Source organism: Marmota monax, unplaced genomic scaffold, assembly GCF_021218885.2.
Source record: "Marmota monax isolate L192 unplaced genomic scaffold, Marmota_monax_Labrador192_F-V1.1 WCK01_AAM20220418_F8-fsc00322, whole genome shotgun sequence".
Lineage (NCBI taxonomy): Eukaryota > Metazoa > Chordata > Mammalia > Rodentia > Sciuridae > Marmota > Marmota monax.
Window position 1 is genome coordinate 1024879 of NW_026692168.1, and position 25969 is coordinate 1050847.

The window sequence follows — 25969 nt, forward strand, 5'->3', positions numbered from 1 at the left end:
CTGAGAAGAGGCCCAACCTGCTCCTGGGTCCAAAGGGACTCCATCCTGACCTGGGACAAGATGGATACTTCCAAAAACGGAAGAAAAGTCTTGAGGAATCAGCAGGAACTAAAGAGCCAAGGGTTAGCCTTGGAACTAAGGCCACACTACCTTTCCACTTTGGTCAAGAGGCCATTTAGAGATGGACGAGCTCAACAAATTCAGGTAGACCCATGTCAGTGGAGCAGGGAGGGTGATGGGCCTGGTGGACCCTGCAGCCTCCAGCTTCTGGACGTCCAAGGAGCTGAAATGCAGCATGGCTAGCTGCCCCTGACACCAGAGGCCCCGGGCCTGGTACTTGGGCAACTCACTCGTGAGAAAGTGAGAAGAGGGAACTCACTCAAGTCTCCCAGGCTGCCTTCCACTGGTCCTGTCTGGAGCACAGGTGGGCCCTGTGTGTGTCAAGCACAGGTCTACACCCTTCCTGATGTCTCAGTAGGATGGAGGGATCTGAAAACAATCTTAAGGGAGGGAGTCGCTTCTGAGCCAAAGGGGCTCATGTGGTTCTCTGGTCTGGTGGCCCACAGAGGGTGTCATCAGAGAAGTAGAGGTAGCTCAGGACCTCTCTTATGTGCGTTGTTGGTTTATTCATTCCACAGTCACGGAGGGGCCCTCGGGTTGTCCCTGTCTCTGGCAGGAGGCAGGAGGGAAGAAGGAAAGAGAGCTGAGCTAAGGCAGGAGCAACATGAAGGCCTGATGAGCCACAGGGCCCCAGGTCTCCTGCTGGGGTCCCAGCTTGATTGAGTCCTAGCCATCAGACTGGGGCCCAGCAAGGACACAGACATGTGCCATAAATGGAAGGGCCTGGCCTTACAGAGCAGGTTAGTCTTTCTTGATGAACACATTCACTCACCGTCTGTTCACTTGACTGGCACTTATTGAGTGATGACCCTGAATCTGGCAGAGCTCCAGGTACCAGGAACATGGGGATGAGTGAAGCCATGCCCCAGGAGGCCCAGATCTGGAGGCATCTGTCAGGAACAGACCAACCGACTTTGGGGGAGCACCTAGTAGGTCCAGGCACTGTGGGTGCCATCAGTGAGTGAGAAAGAATCTCAAGGCTCTTGTCACTTACAAGCTGAGTAACCGCCACAATAAGAGGGCACCATCTCCTGGAGGGGGCCCCTATTGCCATGATCAGGAGCAGCTGTAGAGCTGGCACCCCCAACAGGGGAACAACCTCAGGCCAGGAAGCAGAAAAGGGAGCAGCAGTTGGTCTCCGCCCCCCACCCCACTGCCCCAGCTACCGGCTCCAGCCATACAGAGAAGCAGAGGAGGGGGAACAAATGGCTACACAGGGCGGGGTACACCAGGCCTTCTGGCAGCCCTTGAAGCTTCCCGAGATGGACTTTGGACTATTGATCTGATAGTCACCTGTGAAAAAGGACAAAGGGTTGGCACTGGAGACCAAAGGCTGGCAAAGCTGGGAGTCCTGGTCCTGGCAGCACATTGCAAGCACACAGGGGCCCAGATGTCACTGGTCTGGGGTAAGCCAATTGTGCAGCTGGGCGGACTAGGTTCTCAGAACAGTGGCTTTGGGAACAGAGAGAAAGCCATCAATTAGGATCAGGGACACAAGAGGGAAAAGAAAGTGTAATGAAGGCATTGAGCCAGGAGGACGGGGGTGTCAACCAAGGCTGGGAACATAAGAAGCAAAGCAGTTTTGTTTTTTGTTGTTGTTGTTTGTTTGTTTTTTGGTTATTTTGGAGCTGGGGATTGAACCCAGGGCCTTGAGCATGCAAGGCAAGAGCTCTACCAACTGAGTTATAGCCCAGCCCACAAAGCAGTTTGAGAACAAAGATGAAAGGAAGTTTGCAGAGTCACCTGCAGAGACACCTGCAGGCACCTGTGTCCAGACAGTGGGGAGGTGCAGAGCTACAGCCAAGAGGAAGTCAGAGGCTGGACATTCAGACTGGGGGATTTTTGGCCAGGAGCTAGAGCCGAATGATACTAGGCCTGATCTCCCTTTGGGTCCCCGGGGACGCTGTGCCAACTGGAAGTCGGTGGGGCAGCAGATACCACATGCCAAGGCAGGGAGGCCCTGGCAGGCTGGCCCAGCCTCAGGGGCCTGAACCTCACACCATGGACCAGAACCTTGGGCTAAGAGGTGGAGAGAGCGCCCTTGAAACTCCACAGGAGGCGCAGTTAGTGTAACCCAGCCCTGGTTTCCTGGTATTCCTGACAGGTTCCCAGGGGACACACAGTCAGTGTGCAGTCACCCTGCCCTTCCCTTCCTCTGCTGTGTCCCTCTGCCACTTTATATCCTCACTGGGCGAGAGCTCGGGCATGTCCTAAACTGTTAGTCCTCAGCCAGTCCTCCTGTGGGGACACCTCTCTGACTACAGCCCTGACTTCTCCCCGACCATGAGCTGCCCCAGTGCCCTCTGGCCTGGGGACCAGGCTGTGGTCTGACTCTTAGGTTGACTTGGTTGAACTCTGGGCCTTTGGGCTTTGTCCAGCCATTCCCGGGTGTTTCACCCTGCACTGTGTCACCAAGATCACCATAAACATGACAGGAACAGGAAGGCAGGGGCTTCAGGGAAAAATGGAGGGAAAGAAGAATATTCCAGACCAGCAGTCACAAGCATGAAGAAAATCAAAACAAAAAGCCACTCCTTCCTGTAGGGGAGCAGCCTGTGAGGACAGGCCACGGGAGCCTGTTAGGGGACAGCTTGCCCTCCCGCCCTCCCTGGGCTTTCCCATGGACCTCACTGGCCCTGCTGGCCCAGGGACACTTCTACGTCCTATGAGTGACTTTGCTAACTCCCTGTGTCCCTCAACTTGTAGAGAGTCCTTTTCAGGGCCAATGGGGCCATTAGAGGAAGCCATGGACCCCTCAGTTCCAGAAGAGTCTCAACCCCTGGCAGGAAGAGAAGGGCATGGGCAGAAACCCCCCAACCCCCGCCCACAGCAGGAGGCGCTGGTCTGGTCGCAGCCCTGCCTCTATCCCGGGGAGTCCTGTAGGCCTTTCTTTGGGAAGCAAAAGGAAGGGAGGGTGGAGTGGGGGGCGGCAGCCAGGCTGGAATGCTTGGGCTTCTGCTCTCCACATCTCCATAACAGCTCCCGGCCTGGCCTGCAGCTCCTGAACTGATAAGATGAGACAAGGCGGTCTGAAAAATGTTGAAACCTGTGAAATGTTGAAACCTGTTTTTTGTGGTGTTGTGAGCATGAAGCCCCCCTCCCATCTCACAGGAAAGTGGAGTTAATCAGAGTGGAGCAGGGAGGGAGAGAGGGACTGTCCCCTTTGGCCAAACTGGAGGGTGGGGGTAAGAGCAGGATGGTGGGCTCTGGGGAGGAGGGAAGGAGGGTGGGACCTGGGGGGAAGAATGGGGAATGGGCCCAGAGCAGTAGTAGTGAAGGAGAAAGACTAGGGAAAGGAGGAGGAAGGGGCTCTGCCTGGTCCCCCACAGGGACCCCCTGAAGATCCCCTATACCACAAGCTAGAGAGAGCTTCCAGAGGATTCACCCAGACTCAACTGGGAGCAGAGAAAAGGGCGAGCCCAGGCTGTCTGGAGAATTGAAATGGCAGGGCCAGGAGACGCCTCATACCCTGGACGGGCAGAGGGTCTCCCTGGGAGATGCCAAGACCACAGCTGTTCAAGTATGTACTGGGGACACAGCTCCCAAGGGTGCAGGCCAAGAGCTGGTGGGTTTCTCCACTTTGCCAAGCAGTCCACAGGTGAGCAGTCAGGCCTCTTTACAGAGGAGGCACTGAGGACCAAGGACATGTTCAGGGTCACAACATTCCTGCCCACCAGTTTTGATGACTCTCTCCTAGTTTCCTCCAATCGAGTCCAGTCTTTCTAAGAGAGATGCTGAGCATTCCAGAAACCCTGGTAGGACTACATGTCTCATTGGGTACAAGTAAGTAGGCAAAAAAAGACCTGTTAAATAGAAGTCTCTGCCTGAGCAGGTTTTCTTGCTGGCCTCTGGCTAGCTGAAGGAGGTTAGGTAGGACATAGAAGTGGCCTGGAAAGGAACCAGAAGGCTTTTGTAAAGGCCACACATGCCAGTTATTCCATCACAGCTTTGAAATGGCAAAGATGGATGGACCTTGGGCACCATCTAGTCCAGTTTCTTGTGGGGAACTGAGACCCAGGTGGTTTTCATCAGGTTAGAGGTAATGCACGGGAACAGCTCAGGTGTCTGACTCCCAGCCAGAGCTCTATCTCCTTCACATGGACAGATCCTTCTGGAGCCCTCCCAGACCTGCCATCTGAGGACTGGGGCTTCATTTAGTACTTGCATGTTATGTGCTGAGGGGAGAAGAGCTGGGAGAAGTGATTTCAGAGAACTGACATTTGATCTGGGCTTTGAAGTCAAGTTCAGCTTAGACTTTTTTTTTTTTCTCCTTAGACATCTTTGTTCCTTTGCTTCCCACTCTACCAACTGAAGTCTAATTTAAAATTTTCCTAAACCCATATTTGCATCATATTTAGCTCATTTTAACTTTATACCACTTCCTGGCCCTCCAGTTCTTGAGTTATATATGGCAGGAGTTAGTCTCCCATTTTACAGACGAGGAAACGAGAGCCTTACAGAGTCAGGTTGCTTGTTCTAAGAAGCCAAGTCTAATGGTTCCCAAGTCTACAGGTTCCCAGGTCAAACCCAGTACCTCACACAGGCGAGGCAAGCACTTTACCACTGAGCTATAGCCCCAAGCCCCATCTCCAGCTTTTATGCCTACCTCTAGGATAAACTTACATGCTCAATTGAATTGTCCATTGACTCTTTCTCCACTAAGGATGAATCTTTTGAGAGGAGAAATTCCTTCAGTCATGTGTAGACACTGAGCTGGGTGCCTGGTTCACCAATGGGTGCAGGACCCTGTGAGGGCCTCCCTGCCTCCTTTTGCAGTACCAACTGGCTCCACCTAATCACCCTGGCCTGTCTTCATCTTCCAGACCTGTGGGCTGCCACCCTAACAAGCTGAGGGCAGGCAATGTCCCTGCTGGTTCTTTGGGTCTTTTTACACAGCTGCTCTTCCATCTGGAAATCCTTTGTTTCTGAGAAGCCCAGTAGGGCGCACAGAGAACCCTGCTGCTTGGCTCCCCAAGACTCCCCAGAAGGCCACCAGACTTCTGCGTATCTTCCTTTACACTGGGCCAGGCCCTGCGCTGGATGCTGGGAGCCAGAATTGTGTATGGGGACACTCCTGGTCTCACAGGAGCTCCCAGATTCAAGAGAAGCCTACGAGCTTCTCTGAGGTGGCCCATCCTCCTCCCCTAGGGAGACCTAGATGCTGCCTGCCCTACCTCACACTCAGATAGCAGTGACCACCAGGGCTGGAGCCCCTAGGACCTCACCTACCCCTACTGTCCCACCCATTCCCTTACACTATGCCTTCTGAGGGATAAAGGACTCTCATTGACCAGGGTCAGGGAGGCAGGTGGTGAGCTTCAGCAGCCAGACCACTCAGGGTGGTTTTGAAAAATCCAGACACCTGGGCTCCAACGCCAGACCTGCTGGACCAGACCATCTGGGGAGGAGTCCAGGAAACTGGCTCATTAAAAACCTCCCCCAGGAGTGACAAGGGGATAGGAGGTGACGCAATATGAGGTACCCAACGCCCCTATAAAGCTCACTAGCCAAAGATGTTTAGTCTGACTCCAACCCACTTGGAGAGGTCACCTTCAGTTATCAGGACAAGTAACAGAATAGAGGGACAAATCAAATACACTGTGGGGAAGCAGTTGGCTCATTTCAGAAAGGCGGACGTTCTGAAAGACTACAGGCGGGAACTCTTCAAACCACCAGCATCATTTTTTTTTTTTAATATTTATTTCTTAGTTTTCGGCAGATACAACATCTTTGTTTGTATGTGGTGCTGAGGATCGAACCCAGGCCGCACGCATGCCAGGTGAGCGCGCTACCGCTTGAGCCACATCCCCAGCCCCCACCAGCATCATTTTTAAAGCGTAGGGATACAGGGAGAACTGTTTTGGAGTAAAATGAAATTGAGACATAACAATCAAATAATTGGAACTGGGGAAATCTGAATTTCTTCTTTAATATTTATTTTATTTCTTAGTTTTAGGTGGACGCGATATCTTTATTTTACATTTTTGTGGTTCTGAGGATCGAACCCAGTGCCTGGTGCATGCTGGGTGAGCGCTCTACCTCTGAGCCACAACCCCATCCTGGAAAGCTGAATTATTAAGAATCGTTAATAATTTCCTGGTGATCACAGGTGGTCAGGGATCATCCTTACATTTTGGAAATTCGGGGATCACCACTATCATTTACTTTCAAATTGTTCGGCAAAACAAACTGAATACATGTAAGTATTCAGAGGAAAGAGATTACAGCAATATTAAAAAAAAAAAAATCTCTGCCAAAATGTTTGCAAAACTGCACCAGGAAATGTCTGATACCTCCTGTACCATTTTTTTCTAGTTGTCGTTAATATTACAGTGCTGTGGCTCTGAACATGTGACCTCCAGGCATGTGGGGCAAAGGCTCTACCACTGAGCCACATCCCAGCCTTGATTAACGCTTTTCAGAATAAAACTTTGGAGGACATCCACAAAACCTCTAACTTGTAGGGACTTCTAATGGCACCCGCACAGGCTCGAACCCATGGCCTCCGGCGGTGGCCGACTTGCTGGCCACCACTGGGACCCGGGGAGGCCCCAGCACCCACAGCGGCAGGTGCGAACGACAGGAGTTGGCGGCGGCGGCGGTGGGGGTCCGAGCCACACCCGGCGCTCAGGGCAACGTTCCGCTCCCTGCCTTTCAAGGTGGGTATTTCCACCACATTCCCAGGAGGTCTTCCTTGCGCCTCGTCCCCCCACGGCGCTGGGACGCAGGTGAAGGCAGCCCTGCTCGGCACCTGGACTTCCCCCGCCCTCCTTAGGGAGGCTCCACGCAAGTTCAAAGCGCTGGCTGCCCTCCCTCCCAGCCCGTTCCCGAGCGAGCCTCAACATCTTCCTTCGCACCCCCGCCCCACCCTCACCCCCAATTCATTAGTCCCCAGGCCCTGTCGCCAGTTCCTCTGCAGTGTTTCCTCTGCAATGTCCCTACATTCACACCCTCTGTCCTTTCTTCTCAAGGGGACTCCCTGTCACCGGTGCTTGGGTTGTGAAAGCAGCCACTCAGAGGCTCTTAGGACCCGTATTCGGCCTCTGCAGACCCAAGCAAGACTTCATTATTCCAGCCCCCTCGGAGGGACCAGTCACCGGTTCTCAGCCCAGGCTGCATGGGAACTGTCTTGGCTGAGCTCAAAAGTAATGCCCACCCTGAAAACGGATTTAAATGGTCTAGGCGCCCGGTGGTATATGTAGCCCCTCCATTTTAAGGATCAGGCGAGGTTGAGAAGCAGCACCCGCGGTCACAGACAAGGCTGGAGCCCTGCCCACCCACACCTGGGTCCTCAGCCTGGCCTCTCCTGGCTGCCTCCTCTGCTCCCAGCACCACTGCATCCTTTCTAAATAGCCAGGTCAGCCCTTCCCTCCTTTTCCAACCCCTGGTGTTTTCTAGTTCTCTTTCTCCTGGCTTCTCCATCTCCATCTTTACAGCCACAGCAGCAAAATGTTTTTGATCAGCAGCACATGAGCAAAAAGTGTTTGGGCATGCCCCTCATTTACATACACGTAGGTATAAATCACACACAGGCCTCTGTACTCATATTTTATGTGCATTACAAAATGCACACTACCATCCATTGGAAAGACAAGATAAGAAATACATTTCAAAAGAAATCCTTTCCTCCACCAGTCCAAGGCATTGTCTGGTGACCCCCTGCTCAGGCCTTTAATCTTCCCTTCCTCCTGGTTCTCTGGGCTTCTTTTCCCTTCTCCCTGATTTTTCCAACCCCCTTTTCTTAGCCTTGCAATGGGACCTATATGCTTGTGAGTCTAAGAAACTCTGAGCAGATCTGCAAGATGACCAGATGCTCTCAGGGTTCAAGGTCTCAGGGCTTCCTCCCACTGAGGTTCCACATCTCTCTCAGTCTCTTGCCCATAGCCACTCCCCCAACCCCACAAGACCTTTCCTTCCCTCTGGCTGACCATAAAATGGTCCCTTGTTCTTGCTGAGCCCTTCCTGTCCACTCACCTCCTCCCAGTGGGTTCTCTCACCTCCTACTCCCTCACCTCTGCCCACTGTCATCCCAAACAGCCAGCATATCCCAGCAGAGGGCTGGTGCCCCAGAGAGTTTCTGTTTTCAATCTCATCTTTATTCATATTCATTACAAAAGTAGGGGGGCCTTTCTTCTGGGGTAAACACACTTTGGGTAGGAAAGACAAATCAACACCTCTCTCTTTCTCTCTCTCTCACACACACATACACAAACACACACACACACACACTTAAAATCAAAGTTTTTGATTTCCCATTTTTGTACAAATGGGCTTACTTTCAACATGAGGGTCAGAATATCAGCACAGACTAGCCAATTACTCTCTCTGGCTTCAGGGAAGGCCAGAGTCACCACAGGCAGAAGGAGGTGCCCACAAAACCGAGGGAGATGAGGTAATGGGGGCACCTTTATGGAGACACTCAGAAATCCAGGGGAATACTTTTACAGGTACACACTCAATGGTGAATAAGAAAATATGGGGTGTGTTTGTTTGGGTACACAGTAGTTAATAAGGTCATGAAGAAATTATTTATTGAGCTCTGCTGTAAATAAGGAGTGAGGGAACCTATTTTCCAGGGCATTCAGGACGGCTGTTATTATTCCTGATAATGACTAACATTTATAGAGGCCTGACTACGTGCCAGGTACCACGTAAAGCCCTCTACATAGAATATATCCTTTAATTAGCCAAAGAACCCAGTGATGTTATTATCCCTATTTGACAGATGACATGGGTTAGAGAGAACAGGAAATGTGTCTGGGGCCATGCAGCTGGGAGATGGTGGTGCTGAGGTGATTTCTGTGGGTAAGAGATCTGCCTGGGGCCTGTTGGTGAGGGCTGAGATGCTCAAGTTGCCCACTGGGCTAACAGCCCTGTAAATCCCAACCCCAGGACCCCTGCCCATTGATCTTTCTACTTTCCAATGTGGGCACAGTTCTTCCCACTTTGTGTTTATTTCTCTGTGTCTCAGACAGAGCCAGACCTACACCCAAAGCATCCTCAGAGGAAGAAGAGACTCCTCTCCTATAGGTGGAGGAATTTGTGTTTGAGTTAGGGTATGTAAATTCAGGTGACCACAGAGAATTCCAGGGGACAGGGATTCTTAAGACCTCTCCCAAGATGCCAAACCCAGCAGATGTTGATCAGTGTGCACATTGAGCTCCTAAGAGAGGTCAGTGGGATTGACGTCCTGTTCTGGTACCTTCCATTTTGCAGATTTTCCCCACACAGCACCTTGTTTTGTCTTCTCAAAAGCCCAGACGGTAAATACTGTTTCCCCTTCATAAATGAGGAAACTGAGGCTCAGAAGAGAACTCAAGTCAGGAAGTGGAGGCAGAGTTTGAGCTCATATTTTGTACCATTGCTCTTTTGCTTTTTGGTCTAGATCCCATGCTTTGGTAATAGCCAGTTCATTCCAGCAGAATGCATTTATTTAGCACCCACTGTGTGCTCCGCACTGAACTGGGCATGATGGGGATAACGAAGACATTTTCATGGACCTCAACCTAGAGGAGGGTGTACTCTACTAGGCAGCAGGAGGTTAGCAAGGGGCCAGACAGCTTACAACCATGCTGGTTGAGCAGGGGAGACCAAGAGAAGGAGGACACAGATCAGGATGGAGAATGGGTAGCCTTCAAAAGATGTGTTCTAGATTTTCATGCCCTCAGAGAAAAAGAAAAAAGCACTTTGGAGAATTGACACAATGCAAAACACAAGGGACACGGAAGGAAGGAGTCCCCTGACAAGGGAGTGAAGTGGGGACCATCTGTGGGCCTGAAGGAAGTCCCCAAGACAGGAGATTGTCAGACTGGAAGGCATCCTCAGGGTCATCTGGCCCAGCTTACGTATTGTTCAAGGCACAAAACTAAGGCCATCCTATGGGGCTGAGGCGCCAACTGTGATATAGAGTTCTTCCAAATCTCTGTGGAATTCAGACTTTCCTTTGTGAGCAGAATCTACACCACTGTGGAGACCATACAAATAAAGACTTCAATACCTTAACAGGTTCTCACATAGTCAGACTTTTGAAAGACCAATCAGGCTACAGATTCCTGGGAACTCCTTCCCTTTACCAGCCTCCTTCCCCTAGATTCTCTGGCTCTTTCGGCTCATGAGCATCTTTACCTGTTGGGGAATCTTGCCTACTGACCTCACCTCCTGAGCAGAAATGCTGTGCAGAGGGTCTGATGCTGATCAGGCAGCCTCAGGTGTCACCAGGGTGCAAAACTCAGTGGGGCCTGAACAGTCCCCAGTTTCTGACTGCCTCCTGGTAGAGGGGGTTCAGCTAGAGAACTGATAGACTGGCCAACAGCATCAGGCCTAAGTTCGTTAATTCAGCTCAAGTCCCTCTAGGATGGGGGCTCTGGACTGAGCTAGTTCACATAGGAGGAATTAAGAAAAAAAAAGTTGAAATGATCACAGCCTGGCTGCTGAGAAAAATAAGACCCCAAGGACAGAGTAGAATATGAAAGACACAGAAGCGTCTTCTAGACCACATTTTCCAAATGGGTGAGAATTCATACCTAAGGGGAAGAAAAGACTCTGGGGTTCACTACTTTTGGAAAATAGGTTAACCAAATGAAAACAGGGGTCAGTCACCCCAACAATCCCCTCTGTGCCACTAAGATTCCAATGAGCACAGTAAGCAGCAAGAAGCTCCCAGGAGCAGGTGGCAATTTCTAAATTTATTTGACCCCAGATCTTTTTTTTTTCTCAGCAGGATTACATGAGACCGATGTTGCAAGTCACACACTTTGTGAGGTCACACTCTGACCCAAAAGGTATGCAAAAGAGCCAGGAGAGCAGAAGAAAGACTGGGAACAGACCCAGGATGATGGCAGCTCTGAGCTGGATTTTGGAAAAATCCTGGGAAGGTCATGGTCAGGTGGAGGAATGATGGAATCACTACTTAGAAAACAGTGTGGCATCCACTTGTGAAGAGGGGCACCCACCATTTACACACCCCATGACCCACGGGTCTGCTCTAGGCAGGAGCAGCTCTCCCTCAAGTGCCCTGAGAGACACATGTCCATGAACAGGACATGGACCAGACAGATGGTGGAATATTCTGGTAATGGACTATTATATATTCGTAGAAAACGAAGGAACTATAGAAAGATGCAATAACAGTGCGAAACTTTAGAACTCTAACGCAGAGAGAGAAAAGCTAATCACAGAACACCACATACAGGAAAACGCCATTTCTTCAATGCTAAAAGTAAGCAAAATAAAAAAATACACTTAGGCATTCTTTTATCTGGGAAAACTATTATTAGTTTTTGGACATTTATTCCAGACTATTAAGCAAAGGAGCAAATGTGCAAAATTCAGGATGTGCTCACATCTGGGAGGAGGTGGAGGCTGGGATAGGGAGGAGCCCATGGACACATACAGGTATTCTGGTTCTTCAGGACTGGGAAGGTCCAAGTTTTCATCTTGTTTTTATATCCTATATATGGTGTGTTTACTCGCTTGTGAGTGTCAAGTATTATATAATAAAAAAATATTTTTAGCCATCTTGGAGGAGAGCAGCTGGTGTCTGCAGAAGGTGCATATCAGCCATCCACCTGCATGCCCTTGGCCCTTCCCATGAAATTCCTCCTTGAAGGTCAGCAGGCCTCTCTCACCTGAAAGATGGATGCACACAGTGACCTGGGCCTCCCAGAAACCCCTGCCAGTCTTACTCACTCTGCTCAGCAGGGCTGAAATGGCCAGTGTCTCAGCCATTAACTAGAGCCATATTAAACCTGCACAGACCAGTCCTCAGAACCCCAGTAAAATCCCTGAAGCCACCACATCTGATTTACCCTTCCCTTCCCAAGAACCAGAGGCCCCTGTGAGGATTTTGGCTAAACAGGACAACAGGACACAAGGTCAGGCCAGTGGCTCCCACTGAATCACCAGACTCCTGCCCCACACCCCTCCCCTACTTTGGTCTTCAGATAGGTTAATTATTGAGACAAACCAACATCAATCATATGGCTTTGAAGGAATTCAGATCTTCCTGCTCTACAGAAACCTGGCCTGGGAGAGACTTGGCACAATCCTCGCTACACTGGAATGATCTTCAGATTACCCTTGACTACTCATGTTCCACTCAGTCCCTGTGAGTGACTTCCGGTCATCCTCACAACTGCCCCGAGAGTGTAATTTTCAACCCCATTTTGCAGAGGAAGAATTGTTCCCTCAGATATTTTTAAGTAACCACCCAAAGTTCCAGTCTCTGGGGCCCAGAGCACCCCTCTCTCTGAAAGGCTATGCCATCTCCCAAGCACACAGGCTGGGCGCTCAGGGCTGGACCCACTGGGAGATGGTGGAGGGAGAAGATGCTGTTCAGGCAGTGAGAACCAGCTGAGCCTGCCCCAGAACTTTCCTGGGAAGGAGCCTGACTCATGGGCCAACCTACCTACAGACTGGGTGACTCTGTTCCTGCAACACTTGGGTTGACGTTGCAAGGCTCCCCAGGAATACACAGACACAAGCGGAATCCCTGCCCCCAGGGGCTGACCCTCTCCTTGCGAAGTCAAGAGAGATGCCCTTGAGGAGGTAACTAGGGACACAAGAAAAAAACATGCCCAGGGCCAGTCCCTCTTGCAGGGGAGCAAGTCCTCAAAAAGGCAATGGAAATCCAGCCAAGGCAGAAAGACAGCGCCTCGGCCCATCAGGTGACTCTCGGCAGTGTTCTTTCATCCTGGGACCTGTCCTTGAGCATCTGCCATGAGCCACATGCTCTGCTTCATGGTGTGGATACAGAGATGATTGAGAACTTGGTCCTGCCTGCACGTGACTCAAGTCCAGTCATTGGAGCAGAGACTTCTGAGAGAGGCTGAGCTGGGGCTGGGTGCTGAAGGAAGGCTGCAGAGAGGAAGTGGTACCTAACTGTGCTCTGAAGAATGGACATGAGTCCAGAGAGGCTTTCCAGAGAGGGGAAGGGGCAAAGGCCTGGAGCTGAGCTCTAGAATAAGAGTCGTACCAACCGTACAACCAGATTAATGATGGCACATGGGCGGATTACTCACGATGTAGACGCCAGACCCTGTCTGTCTCATGTGTGTTGTATCCTTTAATCCTCACAGTAGCCCTTGTGATCCCCAATTTATAGACAGAAAAACTGAGCCTCACACAGGCTAAGGTCACCCAGCTATAAAAACAGAAGCAGAACTCAAGATTGCGGTCCCCAGAGCCCACCCTGTTACCCATGCAAATGAAAGTGAATTGGAGGGCAGGCTTGGGGGCTGGGGAGAGTTCGACGGAGAGTCACGCAGGGGCAGGATGGTGCAGGGCCTGGAGTCCAGCCTGAGGAGCAAGGGACGACGTGGTCATATCTGCTACCTGAATGCATTTCTGATTAGATCATTTAAAAATGACAAAACTGACCAAACAAGAGGAAGATCCTTTACAGCTAAGAATGAATAAGACAAGATTCAAGTTTAACAAGAAGGGGATCTGAAGGTAAGAGTGACCACAAGCTGAGAGGGAGCTGGCCGAGTTGCTGATGGGCAGGAGAGGCACCTGCCAAGGCAGGGACGTCAGATCACACCCCAGCAATGGGGGGAGCAGGACTCCTTTAGGATTCTGGGCTAGGCGGATGCTGGCCAAACCTGCTTTCCCATCTGACTGGCCTGGGAACATGTGTAGGACCTGGGGTGGGGCTATTAAACCAAGACTTATTCACTAAGTCTCCAATATTTAAGTTTCATATCAGGTTAACAAATGTAATAAATTCTGTCAAACTCACTGACCTGGACCCTTATGAGTTGTGTGCTTTCCTGTATGTATGTGTATTTGGAGAAAAAGTTAAAAAAACATTCTGTCCTCCTGTCTTGGTGAAATACCTTGTCACCTAGAAGGTTCTCTGTGGAGTGCATGTTAGAAAATGGTAACATGGGAGATCCTACAGTTTGTTCATCCCCTGCTCGATCCCACCCTGGACAAGCCTCCAAGCTCAGTGCTCTCATAAGTACATTGGAAGGGAAAATGCTGATTTCAGCCAGGCGTGATGGCTCACGCCTGGAATCCCAGCTACTCAGAAGGCAGAAGCAGGAGGATTACAAGTTTGAGGCCAGGCTGTGCCACTTAATGAGACTGTGCCTCAAAATAAAATTACAAGAAAAGGACTGGAGGTGTAGTCCAGTGGGAGAGCACTTGCCTAGTGCATGTGAGGCCCTGGGTTCAATCCCCAGTATATACATATTTTTTTTAAAAAAGTTATTTCAAAGATGGTGTTGATGTCATGGATTCCATCCTTGGAAAACTCCAGAATCTCTCTCTTGCAGAAGCTTCAGTTAAGATAGAGAACCACCCATTTTGAGATTAGACATTCTCTTTGCTGAAGTCAAGGGGCCTGGTGGGGTGGTCTTCAGGGAGCTACCCAAGGAGAGAAACGGAGGAGGTGAGATGTTCTCCTGGGTGGATGGCAGAAGCTGGCCTGGTCCCCTGGTTATGGATGCTCTCCTCTGCTCCTTGTTGAGGCTCCAACCGCCGATGGAACTCCCAGACCTAACCCGGGCCCCACCTAGGGCTTTGCTAATGGGAAGAGTCTGGGCTGGTAGAGAGGCCCAGGTAACCAGGGGCAGTGATCTTGGGCTCAGCTCCTCTGCTCTCCTCCTCCTCCTTCCCCACTCCTCAGCCTTACAGGATAGCAACTGTCACCACGGCTGCTGGGAGCAAGAGCAGTCCCCCTGGAGAGACATGAATGCTACCTGGGCACTCCTGGCTCACCTGCAAAATGCCAGCAAGAGCTTTCAAGGCAAAGGAAGGTAGAAAGAGCCAGGTGTGGTGGAAGTCAGGGGACAGGAAGACCATAGCATGGCCAGAAACGAGATCCCTGGGAGGAAGATTAGGGTTAGAATGAAGCAGATCATGGAGGAAAGAAAAGATGGTGATTCCCCTGAGGTCGAGGTTTCTGTGATTTGGGGGAAAGATGATGGACAATAACTGACTGGAATTCTCCAACCCCAACCATCCCTTCAGAGCCAATTCCTTGATAGAGGGAAAAAAAACATTATTTTGTTTTTAAATTCTCATGTGTCTTGCCTCTTTCCAGAAAAGACTGGACACAACTGGCAGGAAACATTCAGTTCATAGACAGCAAATATTTTTGGAGTATCCACCATGTCCATGTACACACCAGGCACAGAGAAGCCAACAGTGTACTTGGCTGCGGCTTTCCAACAGCCAGGATGTAAACATGCTTCATCTCCTTTCTAGGAGTTCCTCGGGAAGAAAGCAAGCTAGATTTCAAATTGCAAAAGTCAAGAGAAGATCAGCTTTATCAGAGATGCTAAGATGAGAATAGGACTTGGGAGAGAAAGATGATTCTGTCGAGGTGCATCTTGGCATGTGCATCTCATCTTGATAGAGACCAGATGCCAAGAAGCCAAAAGAACCAAGACGAATAATGAAGCTTCTAGCTGGAGCTACCCATGGAGGTCCCTTGCTCTATCTCCCTCCTGTTTCACAGATAAGAAGACAGAGGCCCAGGAAGCAGTGATTTAACCAAGGGCACCCCATCTTCATTCCAAGGGCAATGAAATACTCACATGGCTGCTACTGCCATAGTTCACAATCCCACTTAGAGGACAGCGTATGACATGCAGAAAGTTTGCCTGTGGCTAGTGCATAGCCCCAAATAAGATAGCTGCCAGAGGTTCATAAACAGTATCCATAAACCTGAAGTAGAAGCCTTGAAGTTGAAGGTCAAGTAGAATCTTGCCTCAAAACTATCCCTTGGGGAACAGGGTACTAGATGAATAAGCAAATTCCTACCCCAAGTAAGAAGTCCATCTCAACCTGAATGGTGGTGGAAGGAAAAGGATCTGGGCCAAAAGGACAAGGACTCAGAACTTTCCTTTACCATGTACAGGCTACGGGATGTGACTCCTCGTCTCTAAGTGGAGGGACTTAGGTTCCAGAGCTTGATGGAACCGCACATAGCACATGGTCGAAAAACAGACTATTCCTGGGAGGAGAAACAAGTCTTGCCAACTGGAATCTTCAAACTGAGGGCTTGGACATTTAAGCACAGTGTGAGCCAGTAAAATAATAATAATACACCAATAGAAAATATCTGCAAATGGAAGAAAGAAACCCAGGGGAATTGAGATCTTAGAGATATCTCAGCTTCCGGGACAGCAACTTGCCCAGGTCAACGGTCCCCTTGACATGGGTGACTCTATTAGGTGCCCTCCATAGTTCAGGGCTGGCAGCTACATGACCTGAGCCAAACTGGGCCTGAGCTCAGCAGGGCAGCCGGATCCCTGGTCAACCTGGGGACCAAGTTCAACAGCCTTTCAAAGTCAGAGACAAGAGGAGGAAGAAGTTCAGTGAATAAGCACGAGGACAGTTATTTCCTACTGAAGTGAGATGTTGGGAGACTTCAGAGGGGTAATGCAGAGCACAACTGCATAGGTAGGTATAGGCCAAAGCACAGGGAGCCTCCGTGCCAGACAGGAAGTGGGGAGCCATGGGAGATTTTAGAGCAGGGGAGTGACACCCTCAGAAATCCGTGATGAAGATAAGTGATGAGGAGCTGGACGGGAGGCGGGATGCTTGTTCACTTGCACTGACACAAGCCCCTATTTGCATTCCTAACAGGCCCCGTGAGATTGGTTTTCCTCGCTGGCCCAGCTGGCTCTGGCAGATAAGTGGGACTCTGCGCCCAGGGGCAGGTTTTGCAGAAAGGCCCTCCTTCAGACCTGGGCACTGGGTCCTGTTGCTCCCATCCCCCTCCCCACACACAGACGTGCATTCAGACCTCCCAATTTCTCCAGCCCAACTTGAGGCAATGACCTGGGTCCCTCTCTGGGTTGGCTGGCCTTATCCTCTCCTTTGGATTTCCCGATGACCACGGGTCTCAGAAGAGCCCTTTCAGCTACCAGCCCTTCACTCTCATCCCTGGTTGAAAATCCCACTCCATATCTGGCTCAGCTGGGGACAGGCCTGTGGGTTCTGCATCAGGCCAGGAGGTTCACCAAGCCCCATGCCCCGATGGACACCCAGTCATGCCCCAAGACCTCTTGGCCTCCAATCTGAGGCCTCTGCTCCCTCTCCTGGGCGCTCCCCATTTAGCCCTACAACCCTACAAGAAGGAGCAGAGAACTCCCCAGTTTGACCCATTTCTTGCTCCTCGTCTGGAAAAACCAGCTCCTCAAGCCCAGAAGCTCAAAGGGTCCTGCTGTGTCTATTCTTAGCACCCTCACCAGGTAGGGGCTCCATCTTACTCCTGTTTTTAGGAGTATCAATGACAGATGACTTCTCTGGAAAGAACTGACCCTTCTCAAAGTATGAAGATGATTCCATCTGACACTCTTACCAACCCTGCAGACAGGGAGGATGTGTTGCTACGGTCTACTTCACAGAAGAGAAAACTAAGGCCCAGGGAAGCTTTAGTGGTTTGTACTCACTCATCCACGCACCCTCCACCTTGCCCTGACATGGGCCCTCAATGACTGCCTCCCCCCCACACCAGGAGATAATCTAAATGACTGGACAACAAAACATAGCTTTGAGGTACAAGTTCGTGGCCAGCAGTTTGTCTAGCTCCCCTATATACTGAGGCCCAGGGAAGCTGGGAGTTACCTGACATCATATCTGCTCTGGTGGCAGAGCTGGGTTTCAGGTCCCCTGACTCCCTTCCCGGAAACCTCCACCCCTCAAGGCTGCCTGCCCTTGTCTTGAGCACACTTCTGGGTCTCCATCCTTCCCTTAGACGTATGGGTGTGCCTGACATTTCTGGAATTTATTCCACACACATAATGAGGCCATTTTGAGCAGGTCTGCCTCAGGGGGAACCGGAGAGCTGTCTAGTGTCCCCATCCTGACCCCTGCCAACCCCTCCCAGCTGTACTAACCCAACTGCAAACAGATAAATAGATGCTATGGGCCTCAGCAACCCCTTTCCTGCCCACCCCACACCTTTCCAGCCTCAGGAACTAGAAGTGAAGCATTTGGGTTCCAAAGCGTAGCACAGGAGCATGGGATTGAAGAACCACTAGAGTGTCCCCACCCGGGTCAGTGGTAACAGCAAGTAACTCCACAGAGTGGGGCCTGCCTGTCAGCAGTGCCCACTGGTGATGTAGACTGAGCCAGTTGAATTGTCATGGCTCCCTGAGATAATAGTTTAACATGGGTCAGGAAAGTTCCTCCCCTCTGGTACAAGGCTGAGCCTTCCTGGAGGACCTCTGTGAATCTAAGTCAGCCACTATGCTCACATATGACAAGTCACCTACCACCAACACTCGGGATTCAGCCCCCGCACAGGGGATTTAATGTCCAGCCCCCTTGGTCCACTGAGAATTAAGAAGCAGAAAAGGTATAAACTTGAAGGAAGGCCCTCAGAGGTAGCAACAGAAAATGGAGAGTTGCCATACTTGGAAGATTCTAGAAACCCTTTGCCCAGGTGGTCAACTATTCACCTGCCCGGAAGCATGGTGAAGACCCAGTGATTCTTCCAGCATCCTGTTCTCCAGCCCAGCTCCATGCAGACTGCTAAGGGGAGTCCCAGAGGAGCCTCTGTGACCCCCTCTTTCCCACCTTCCCTGTGCTCTGTCTGGCCTCTCATTGAGAACGGGGAATTCCCTCTCTGGCAGCAGGATAAAAAAGGACCCTGCTTGGAGCTGGGACAGCACAGGGACGAGGTGGCAGGGAGGAGGTGGAAGTCTTTCCCCTACTACAGCCCCACGCATACCTCCACCCCTGCCCCCCCAAGAATGTAATTAAGCAGCAGACCTCTGCCAGGAGCCAAGCTTTCTGCCTTCCGTCTATAAATCACATTCTGAATCATCCTCAGCTCCTGGAGCAGCAACTTCAATTCAGGCTGCTCCAGCAGCTGGGTGCCACTCCCCAGGGAGCCTGCCTCCCACCCGTCCAGGACCAGCCCGAGGAGGCTCCAGGTCTCAGCTGGAGTAGCAGTGGCCACAAGAGTGTGGCAGACTGTGGGGTCAGGGGAGGATCAGGGAGGATCCAGTGCCCTCTCCACCCTGCCCTACCCTTCCTAGGCAGTCAAAGAGCTGAGATTAAGTCAGCCTGACCACGCTCCTTCAACTTAAGAATAAAGCTACAGGCTTGTGGTCACCTGTACCAAGCATTGTGGCCAAGCTGGCTCTGAAGTTAAGCAGAAAATAACCAAAGTAGGGCCAATCTGGGAGGGCTGATTGGGAGAGGCAAGTTTAGATCCAGGAATTAAATTAGCCGATATTTTGCGGACCCCAGGGGTGAAAATAGCTATCACGTACATAGTACTTCCTGTACAGTGGACATCATTCTAAGAGCTTCACATGGGTTTCCTGCATTTGATTTTCACAACCCTGTGAGGTAGCGGCAATCACTAGAATCATTTGACAGACTGGGAAACCGAGGTACAGAGAGGTTATCTCGCCCTAGGTTATCCAGGTAGTACAAGAAGAAGCTGGATGGGAACGGAACAGCCTGGCTGCAGAGAATCATGTCTGGGGCAGGTCTGGTAGTGCAGGCAGGTTAGCATAGCAGCAGGGGAGCAGGCTTTGGGGTGTAGATCAGAGGGAGCTGCAGAGATAGAAGGTGCGTGGCATCTGTGGTGGAAGCCCATGCTTCCCGGCAATGAGTCTAGTCCGTATCATAGCCCTGTAATGCTAAGAAGCTGCAGGGACCCCTCTTTCTTTCCTTGTGGTCAAAGGAAAAGAAGCCCAAAGGGAGACAGGGCTTAAAGTGGATGAAGGACAGGGACTCATCCTACGTCACACAGTCAGTGGGTGGTAAACTCAGGGGTCTCTCTACTCCTAGCAACAACCATTTCTGTCATTCAGATGCCATGAGTGATGTGACGTCCGGATGGCCCAGTCTGAGAAGGGTGTTAGGCAACCTCCTCTTTCTACCCAGTGAGAGGTGACAGTGTCTTTCTCTCCTCCGTGGCTTTGGAAGGAGCCAGGCTCCTGTAGGGTGGTGGGAAAAGGTCCTTCTCAGTGCCTGGCTCACCTCATTCCATTCCAAGGCCAAAAAATTCACCCTTTCCCTGGAAGGGCTTGCTAGATGCAACCTCTAAGAAAAACCACCTTTCCTGCCTCGTCCCCAGGCTCCTTGTCCTCTACCCAGACCAAAGAGTGATCTTCTAGGTCTAGAGAAAACCCCAGTGTCACAGCTCCTCCCCCTGCCGCCCCATTGCCATGCCACCTTCTTAGTTCTACATCTGCCCAAAGTTCCATGAGTATCTATTAGTGTGAAGCTTGCAGCAAGTGGGCTGGGCCACGTGAGCCTGGTGGAGTCTATTCTCTGGGGATTTCCACCTGGCGCTGTCTGCCTCAGAGTCTCCAACTTCTCAGTGGCTGAGCAGATACCTAGATGCCAGAGAGTGTGGGTATAGGAAGGTCTGCCTGGGTTTGCTGCTGTGGCAAGTACCTGCTGAAGGATTGGCACCCAGGTCCAGCTCCTGCCTCTTCTGGCCCCCCAAGGTCTTCCCACAGGCAGGATTAATTGCAGGGCAGAAGTTTCAGACCCAGACCCTCAGGATCCCCGACTTGCAAATGGGGTAATGCTAAGAACAGAGGGCTCAGGCTCTACCCAGTGCTCACCTCTGGCCTCTAAAGAGAATCTGCCCTGACAACTGCCCCTTCATCCATCCTTGCCCCCATATATTGAAGAAGTTTTCCCAAGGCTGTTATTCCCAGAATTCTTACTGTTTGACCTGTTTCCTTCCTTCCTTCTTTCCTTCCTTCCCCCCTCCTTTTTTTCTTTCCTAAGCAAAATGTGATCCCATGGGAAGAATATCAACAGATTAACCACAGTTTTGTTCCCTTTGGACCCCAAAGCCCCTCCCACCACAGGGGGTAGGGTGGGCAGGAGGGCCATGAATTCACTTCCAGGAGACCTTCATTCATTTCTACCTACCTGTCACATCCCTCCAGGGCAAAGTCTGTCCTGGAAGAGAGACCACCCTGCTCAACCCTGGTCATCCGATCTCGTATCTGCCCATCTGTCTGTCTGTCTGTCTGTCTGTGGGATCAACAGCCTCCAGCCAGCCTCACTCCTCCTCACCAGCCCCAGCCCCAGCCAGCTGTAATTCCTGCCTGTTACAAGTGTTAACACCTGGCCTGGGGCCTTCCTCCCCCGCAGTCTCCAGGTGCCTCCCTGGGCCCAGCCCACTGACCCCCACGGGGTTTGACTGAACATGTTCACAAGCCTCTGAGAGACAGGTGGGGGTGGGAATGGATGGGGAAGGCAGCAGGACATCTGAAACATGGGGAAACTGAGGCAGGGCATGGGGCAGGCGCTTGAGTGGGGGCATGTGTCAGGGTGGTGGAATGAAACCCGGGTGGCCTATTATCCAGCTCACTCCGTGTCCTGAGCAAAACACCCTCCCTCAAGCTTCCAGGCAGGGTGTGCTGGTGGTCCTGGGTGAAAGAAGAGAAGACAGTTCCAAGCCAGGTGGGGTGAGGGGTCGTGGCCCTGAGTGACGGTGACAGCTCCGTGAGCCGCTGACCCCACCCAGCCCAGGCCTCTTCCATCAGGGTGTCTGCTCTGGAACGTAGCAGGGACTGGGCTGGGCCCTGGGAAGGTAGGTTCCTTTTCCCCCAATAAGGAGAAGAAAGACAAGTTTCTCCACTAGGCACTAACTGGAACTGACAAGGAGAATTCTAGAAATCAGAGCTGCTGTCACTGCCTCCTGTCCCAGTGCCCCCAACTACCTGGCTGGGAGGGCCTGGAGCATACCACTTCCTTTCAGAAGCATTTGTCGGGGCCCTTCTGTCTACCCTCTCTCAAGGCTGGGGCCTGAATAAGGCAGGCTCCTGAGAATGGGGTTCTCTCCCCAGGATTGCAAGGACAGAAATCCCAGCTAAGTGACTTCCCTGTAAATCCCTCTTGGGGAATGTTGTGCTAGGTGAGCCAAAGAGGGCAGGCCACAAGGGGCCTCCATCCTCAAAGGTCTGGAATCTGACTGCCTGGGGGCAGAGTGGGATCAGGAATCTGAGGCTCATCCACTCTCCAGTCCCAGCCCTAAGAAGGGGACTCATCCTTTACCCCAACCCCAAGATCAAACTACCCCAGAGAACAGGGCCAGTGACAGCAGTCCACAAGCAGATAGGAGAAGCTGATGTCAAAGAACATTGTCCCCCCACCCCAGCATGGGATCCCAGGTCAGCTGTGCCCTACAGCCACCTTCTGAGACCTTGGCTTCCTGCTGGACCTTCCCTCTAGAAGAACTGATCTCCAACATGCACACCAGCTCAGGTGTCGCTCATACCCACAGGCCAGACATCTGCAAACTCATCCACGGACACACAGTCCACGAGTCCAGCCACATCACTGTCACTTGGGGACAGGATCACAAGCTGACCTAGCCACAGCACTCACACAGCTACGGACACAGGTCTCACTCTCCTACTTACAAACACAATCAGGTCATGGCCATGAGCACTGATATCACACACAAAGACGTTTGTGGGGCTTCCCCTTTACACTGCTGTGAAAGCATGTGCGCGTGCACACACGAGAACCATACTCACATACCCAGTCACCAACACAGTCATGCACAGCGTCACAAGCACAAACAGGCACTGACCTTTACATGGGCAAAGATACTTCTAGACTTTTCTCTCTGTGTGTCACACACATATACACATGGATCCCAGAATCGGCCCCTTGCTGACACTTGTATGCAGAGACACAAGCATAACCTGTCCCGGGCCACGGATCCCCCAGGCACACCCTGCGCGATTCCACATGCACAGTCTTCCAGTCTCTGGCACAAAAACTCCTACACACACAAACACACTAGTGACCACACACTTCATAGGGTCCTAGATCCATAACACATGCACACACACGTGCGTGCACACACACACACACAGGTGCCGCAGGCACTGACAAGCACATGGGTCCACTTGAACTTGCCCACCCTCTCTCTCTCTCTCTCTCTCTCTGTCTCTCTCTCTCACACACACACACACACACACACACACACACACACACACACAAAATCTCTCCTTGGCTCAGACAAAGCAGCGTGTCTGCCCCTGTGTCTAGCATTACCTTATGGCCCATGTCTTGGCCTTCCATGTTTTCCCACAGCTTCTGTCTGTTGGGTGGGCCCTATCCAGATGCCCCCTAGACACCATCACACAAGGACACCCACCACCACCACCTCCCCTCAGCACTGCCCCGGAAAGTGCCTTCCTCCAGTGCACAGGGCAGGGAGCCTGCTCTCTCTCCTGCAGTCCCTGCCACCTCTGGGGCACCAAGCCTCTTCCCTCCCTTCCCCTGCCAGGGTCTTCTGAGAAGGCCAAGAACAGCATGGCCTTGGCCCAGGCATGGAAAGAGGGTCAGGAATGGCCAGTGAAGCAGCCTCCCCCGCCCTGGAATCCCTGGCTGCCCTGGCCACCCTGTGGGCTTCTTTTTGTACAAGAGGCCTCAGGCCAGCCCAAGGCCACAGGGAAGGACAGGCTGGGCAACTTCTGGGACCCTCTAAATAGAGTCCCTTGGCTATACCCTTTTCCTGCTTCTGTCCCTCCTTTCTTCCTGGGGGCCCCAAACACCCAGACACAAATGCTGCCACCCCCAAACAACTGGGAAAAGACTCAGGGTGTGGCCCCCAAATCTCCCTGGCTCTGCTCCTGGCTCAGGGTGGCAGGTAGGGAGAGTGGGGCATGCGGGCAGCACTGTACCCTGGCGGCACGTCCCTCTGACTTTCACCTCAGGGGCCACAGCCCCCTTCTTCCTCACAGATCCCAAATTCCTCCTCCTCACCTCCCACCCCCAGGCCGAGTCTCTCCTAGTCCAGGAGGGGAAGATTCTTTAATTAAAGTTTTCCGGAATGCAGGGGGCTGGAGACTGGGGAGAGGCGGGGTGTAATTTAGAGAACTGGTTTCAGTGTCTTCCCCGCTGGCCCCTGGGACCTGCGGAAGGGGGGAGTGGAGATGGGGCGGCTTGTAAAACAAGGGGACTCCCTAGAGCTGGGGCTCCCAAAAGGCTGTTTATTCCCTAGTCAGTCCCTTTGCACACACACACAGCCCCCAAGCCCTGCCTGCGCCTGGTTCCCTAGTCTTATTTACTAAAATGCCTTTTGTATCCGCATTTCTCAGGGACAGATTTCTCCTTTCCCTCTCCCTTTCTCCTCGGTCCTCGGTTTTCCAAAAGGAACAAATGTGACATGGAGAATTTGGTTTTTGGTCAAAGAACAACAAGCCTACCCCTCCCAGACAACTACATTTTCAAGGAGCCCCCCTTTTGCTAGGATGGTCAGGCAAGAAATGAATACAACCGAATTCAATGGCATCTCGGATCAGCAAATACCATATTCACTTCAGAAGCTCAAAATTAATCTGGTGCAGAGTGGGGAGGATCTGATGAAATCCCCCCACTCCTCTGCCCCAGGGACCCCCTTGGGCAGCTTTTGGGGTCTGAAATAGGAAAGCAAACGGGGTTATTGTGGGGAAATCTCTTGACCAAGGAGCTGCGGAGGTAGGGTGGCAATGAAGAAACAGGATGATTTTGCCCATGAAGACCCCAAAATGGAGAAGAGGAGTGGCTGGGCCCCAGGGACAGCGCTGGATTTCCAGAAACCCAACTGCAAGCAAATGGAGGGTCTTCAGCCACCCTCAGATTGGGATGGGTGGAGGGTCGGAATCATAAATGAGAGACCTTCAGAGACGGAGAAAGTCCTCCAGCCTCTGCGGCGGGTAGCAGGGAAAATGGTGATTATCGGAGAAACCAGGAGTTGGATTCTGAAGGCGACACCAGCAGAAATCCAGGAGGGGTGGGCAGCTGGGGGACTGGAGAGAGGCAAGGAGAAAGGAGCCCCAGCCCTGCCGCCGCCCACCCCCGAACCAGCGCCCCCCACCTCCCCCGGGCGCGGCGGAGAGATCGGGCCGCGGGCAGACAAGAGGCGAGTCTTACCACCAAATTGGGTAGCCGGCGAGGACCCTGGTGCCACCGAGCAGGAGGCCGAGGAGCAGCCCGAGCAGGTGGGGCTCCATTAGAAGCGGCGCCGAGGAGGAAGTTTGCCCGCGACCATGAAGAGGGGGAGCGACGCCCCCAATAGTTGGAACAAAGTCCACTTGAGGTTGGAAATGACTTTCGGGCTTGTCAGAAGCGCACCTCCACCCGCAGCCGCCCCCCTCCCGAGCCCAGCGCGGAGCAGCCGGGTTTGAGGATGTCAGCGAGCAGCCAATCAGCGCCCGCGGCCTAAGGTAAGAGATGAGTCTGTAGTTCAGTCTGTCAATCACGCGCCCCTCCCGCCCGGCCCACAACTCCGGCTCCGGGAAGGGCATCGCCCAGCAAACTTGGGCAAAGCCCGCGCCCCGGACACAGTGGGGCCTTGAGGGGACACGGCACACCGGACTTTCTCTTGGCCTAGGACGGCCGCAATCCCCCGCAAGTCAGGTTTAGGGAGCTCGAGTTTTGACCCCGCGTTCACGTGGTGACGGGTTGGTGTGGGCATTACTGAGTGGCACATTTTCAGTGGGGAGACCCTGATCCCTTGGGACTTAGGCCCGCGAGGAATCGACAGTAGAAAGCACAGGGATGTTTCCAGAACCCCAGCTCGGGCCGTCAGGACCGGAGATTGGGAAATGCAACCCCTCCCAGTCTCCAGCCTTCCCAGCCCGCGGGCCAGCCAGCCGGCCCCGCCACCCGGCCGCAGGAGGTCGCTTCCCGGGTGTCCGAGAGGCACGCGGGAGAGTCCGCGGAAGCTCGAAGGTCTGGCTGCGGGCGGCGCCGGGGGACAGAGCCGAGTGTCATTTGAGTCTTTTGTCAGGGATCAGATTGGTATCGGGACCTCCTGCTGCCTTTGCATTTCCTGCAACTGACACCAGCGGCCAGTTGCATTTCCTGCTCGCGGAGTCGGGTCACTTTCTCCTCCTCAAGGCGTTCAGGCCCG

At 52.3% G+C, this 25969-nt stretch overlaps 1 protein-coding gene across 1 annotated transcript in view; it reads right to left on the bottom strand.

Moving 5' to 3' along the window:
* Wnt3 (Wnt family member 3) overlaps positions 1–25217 on the bottom strand; it is a 42575-nt gene extending 17358 nt beyond the window's left edge. Inside the window, exon 1 of the mRNA XM_046420893.2 lies at positions 24988–25217. Coding sequence (XP_046276849.1) covers positions 24988–25067 — 80 coding nt within the window. The 5' untranslated portion in view covers positions 25068–25217. The remainder of the gene's footprint in view (positions 1–24987) is intronic.
* Between the last annotated feature and the right edge of the window lie 752 nt (positions 25218–25969).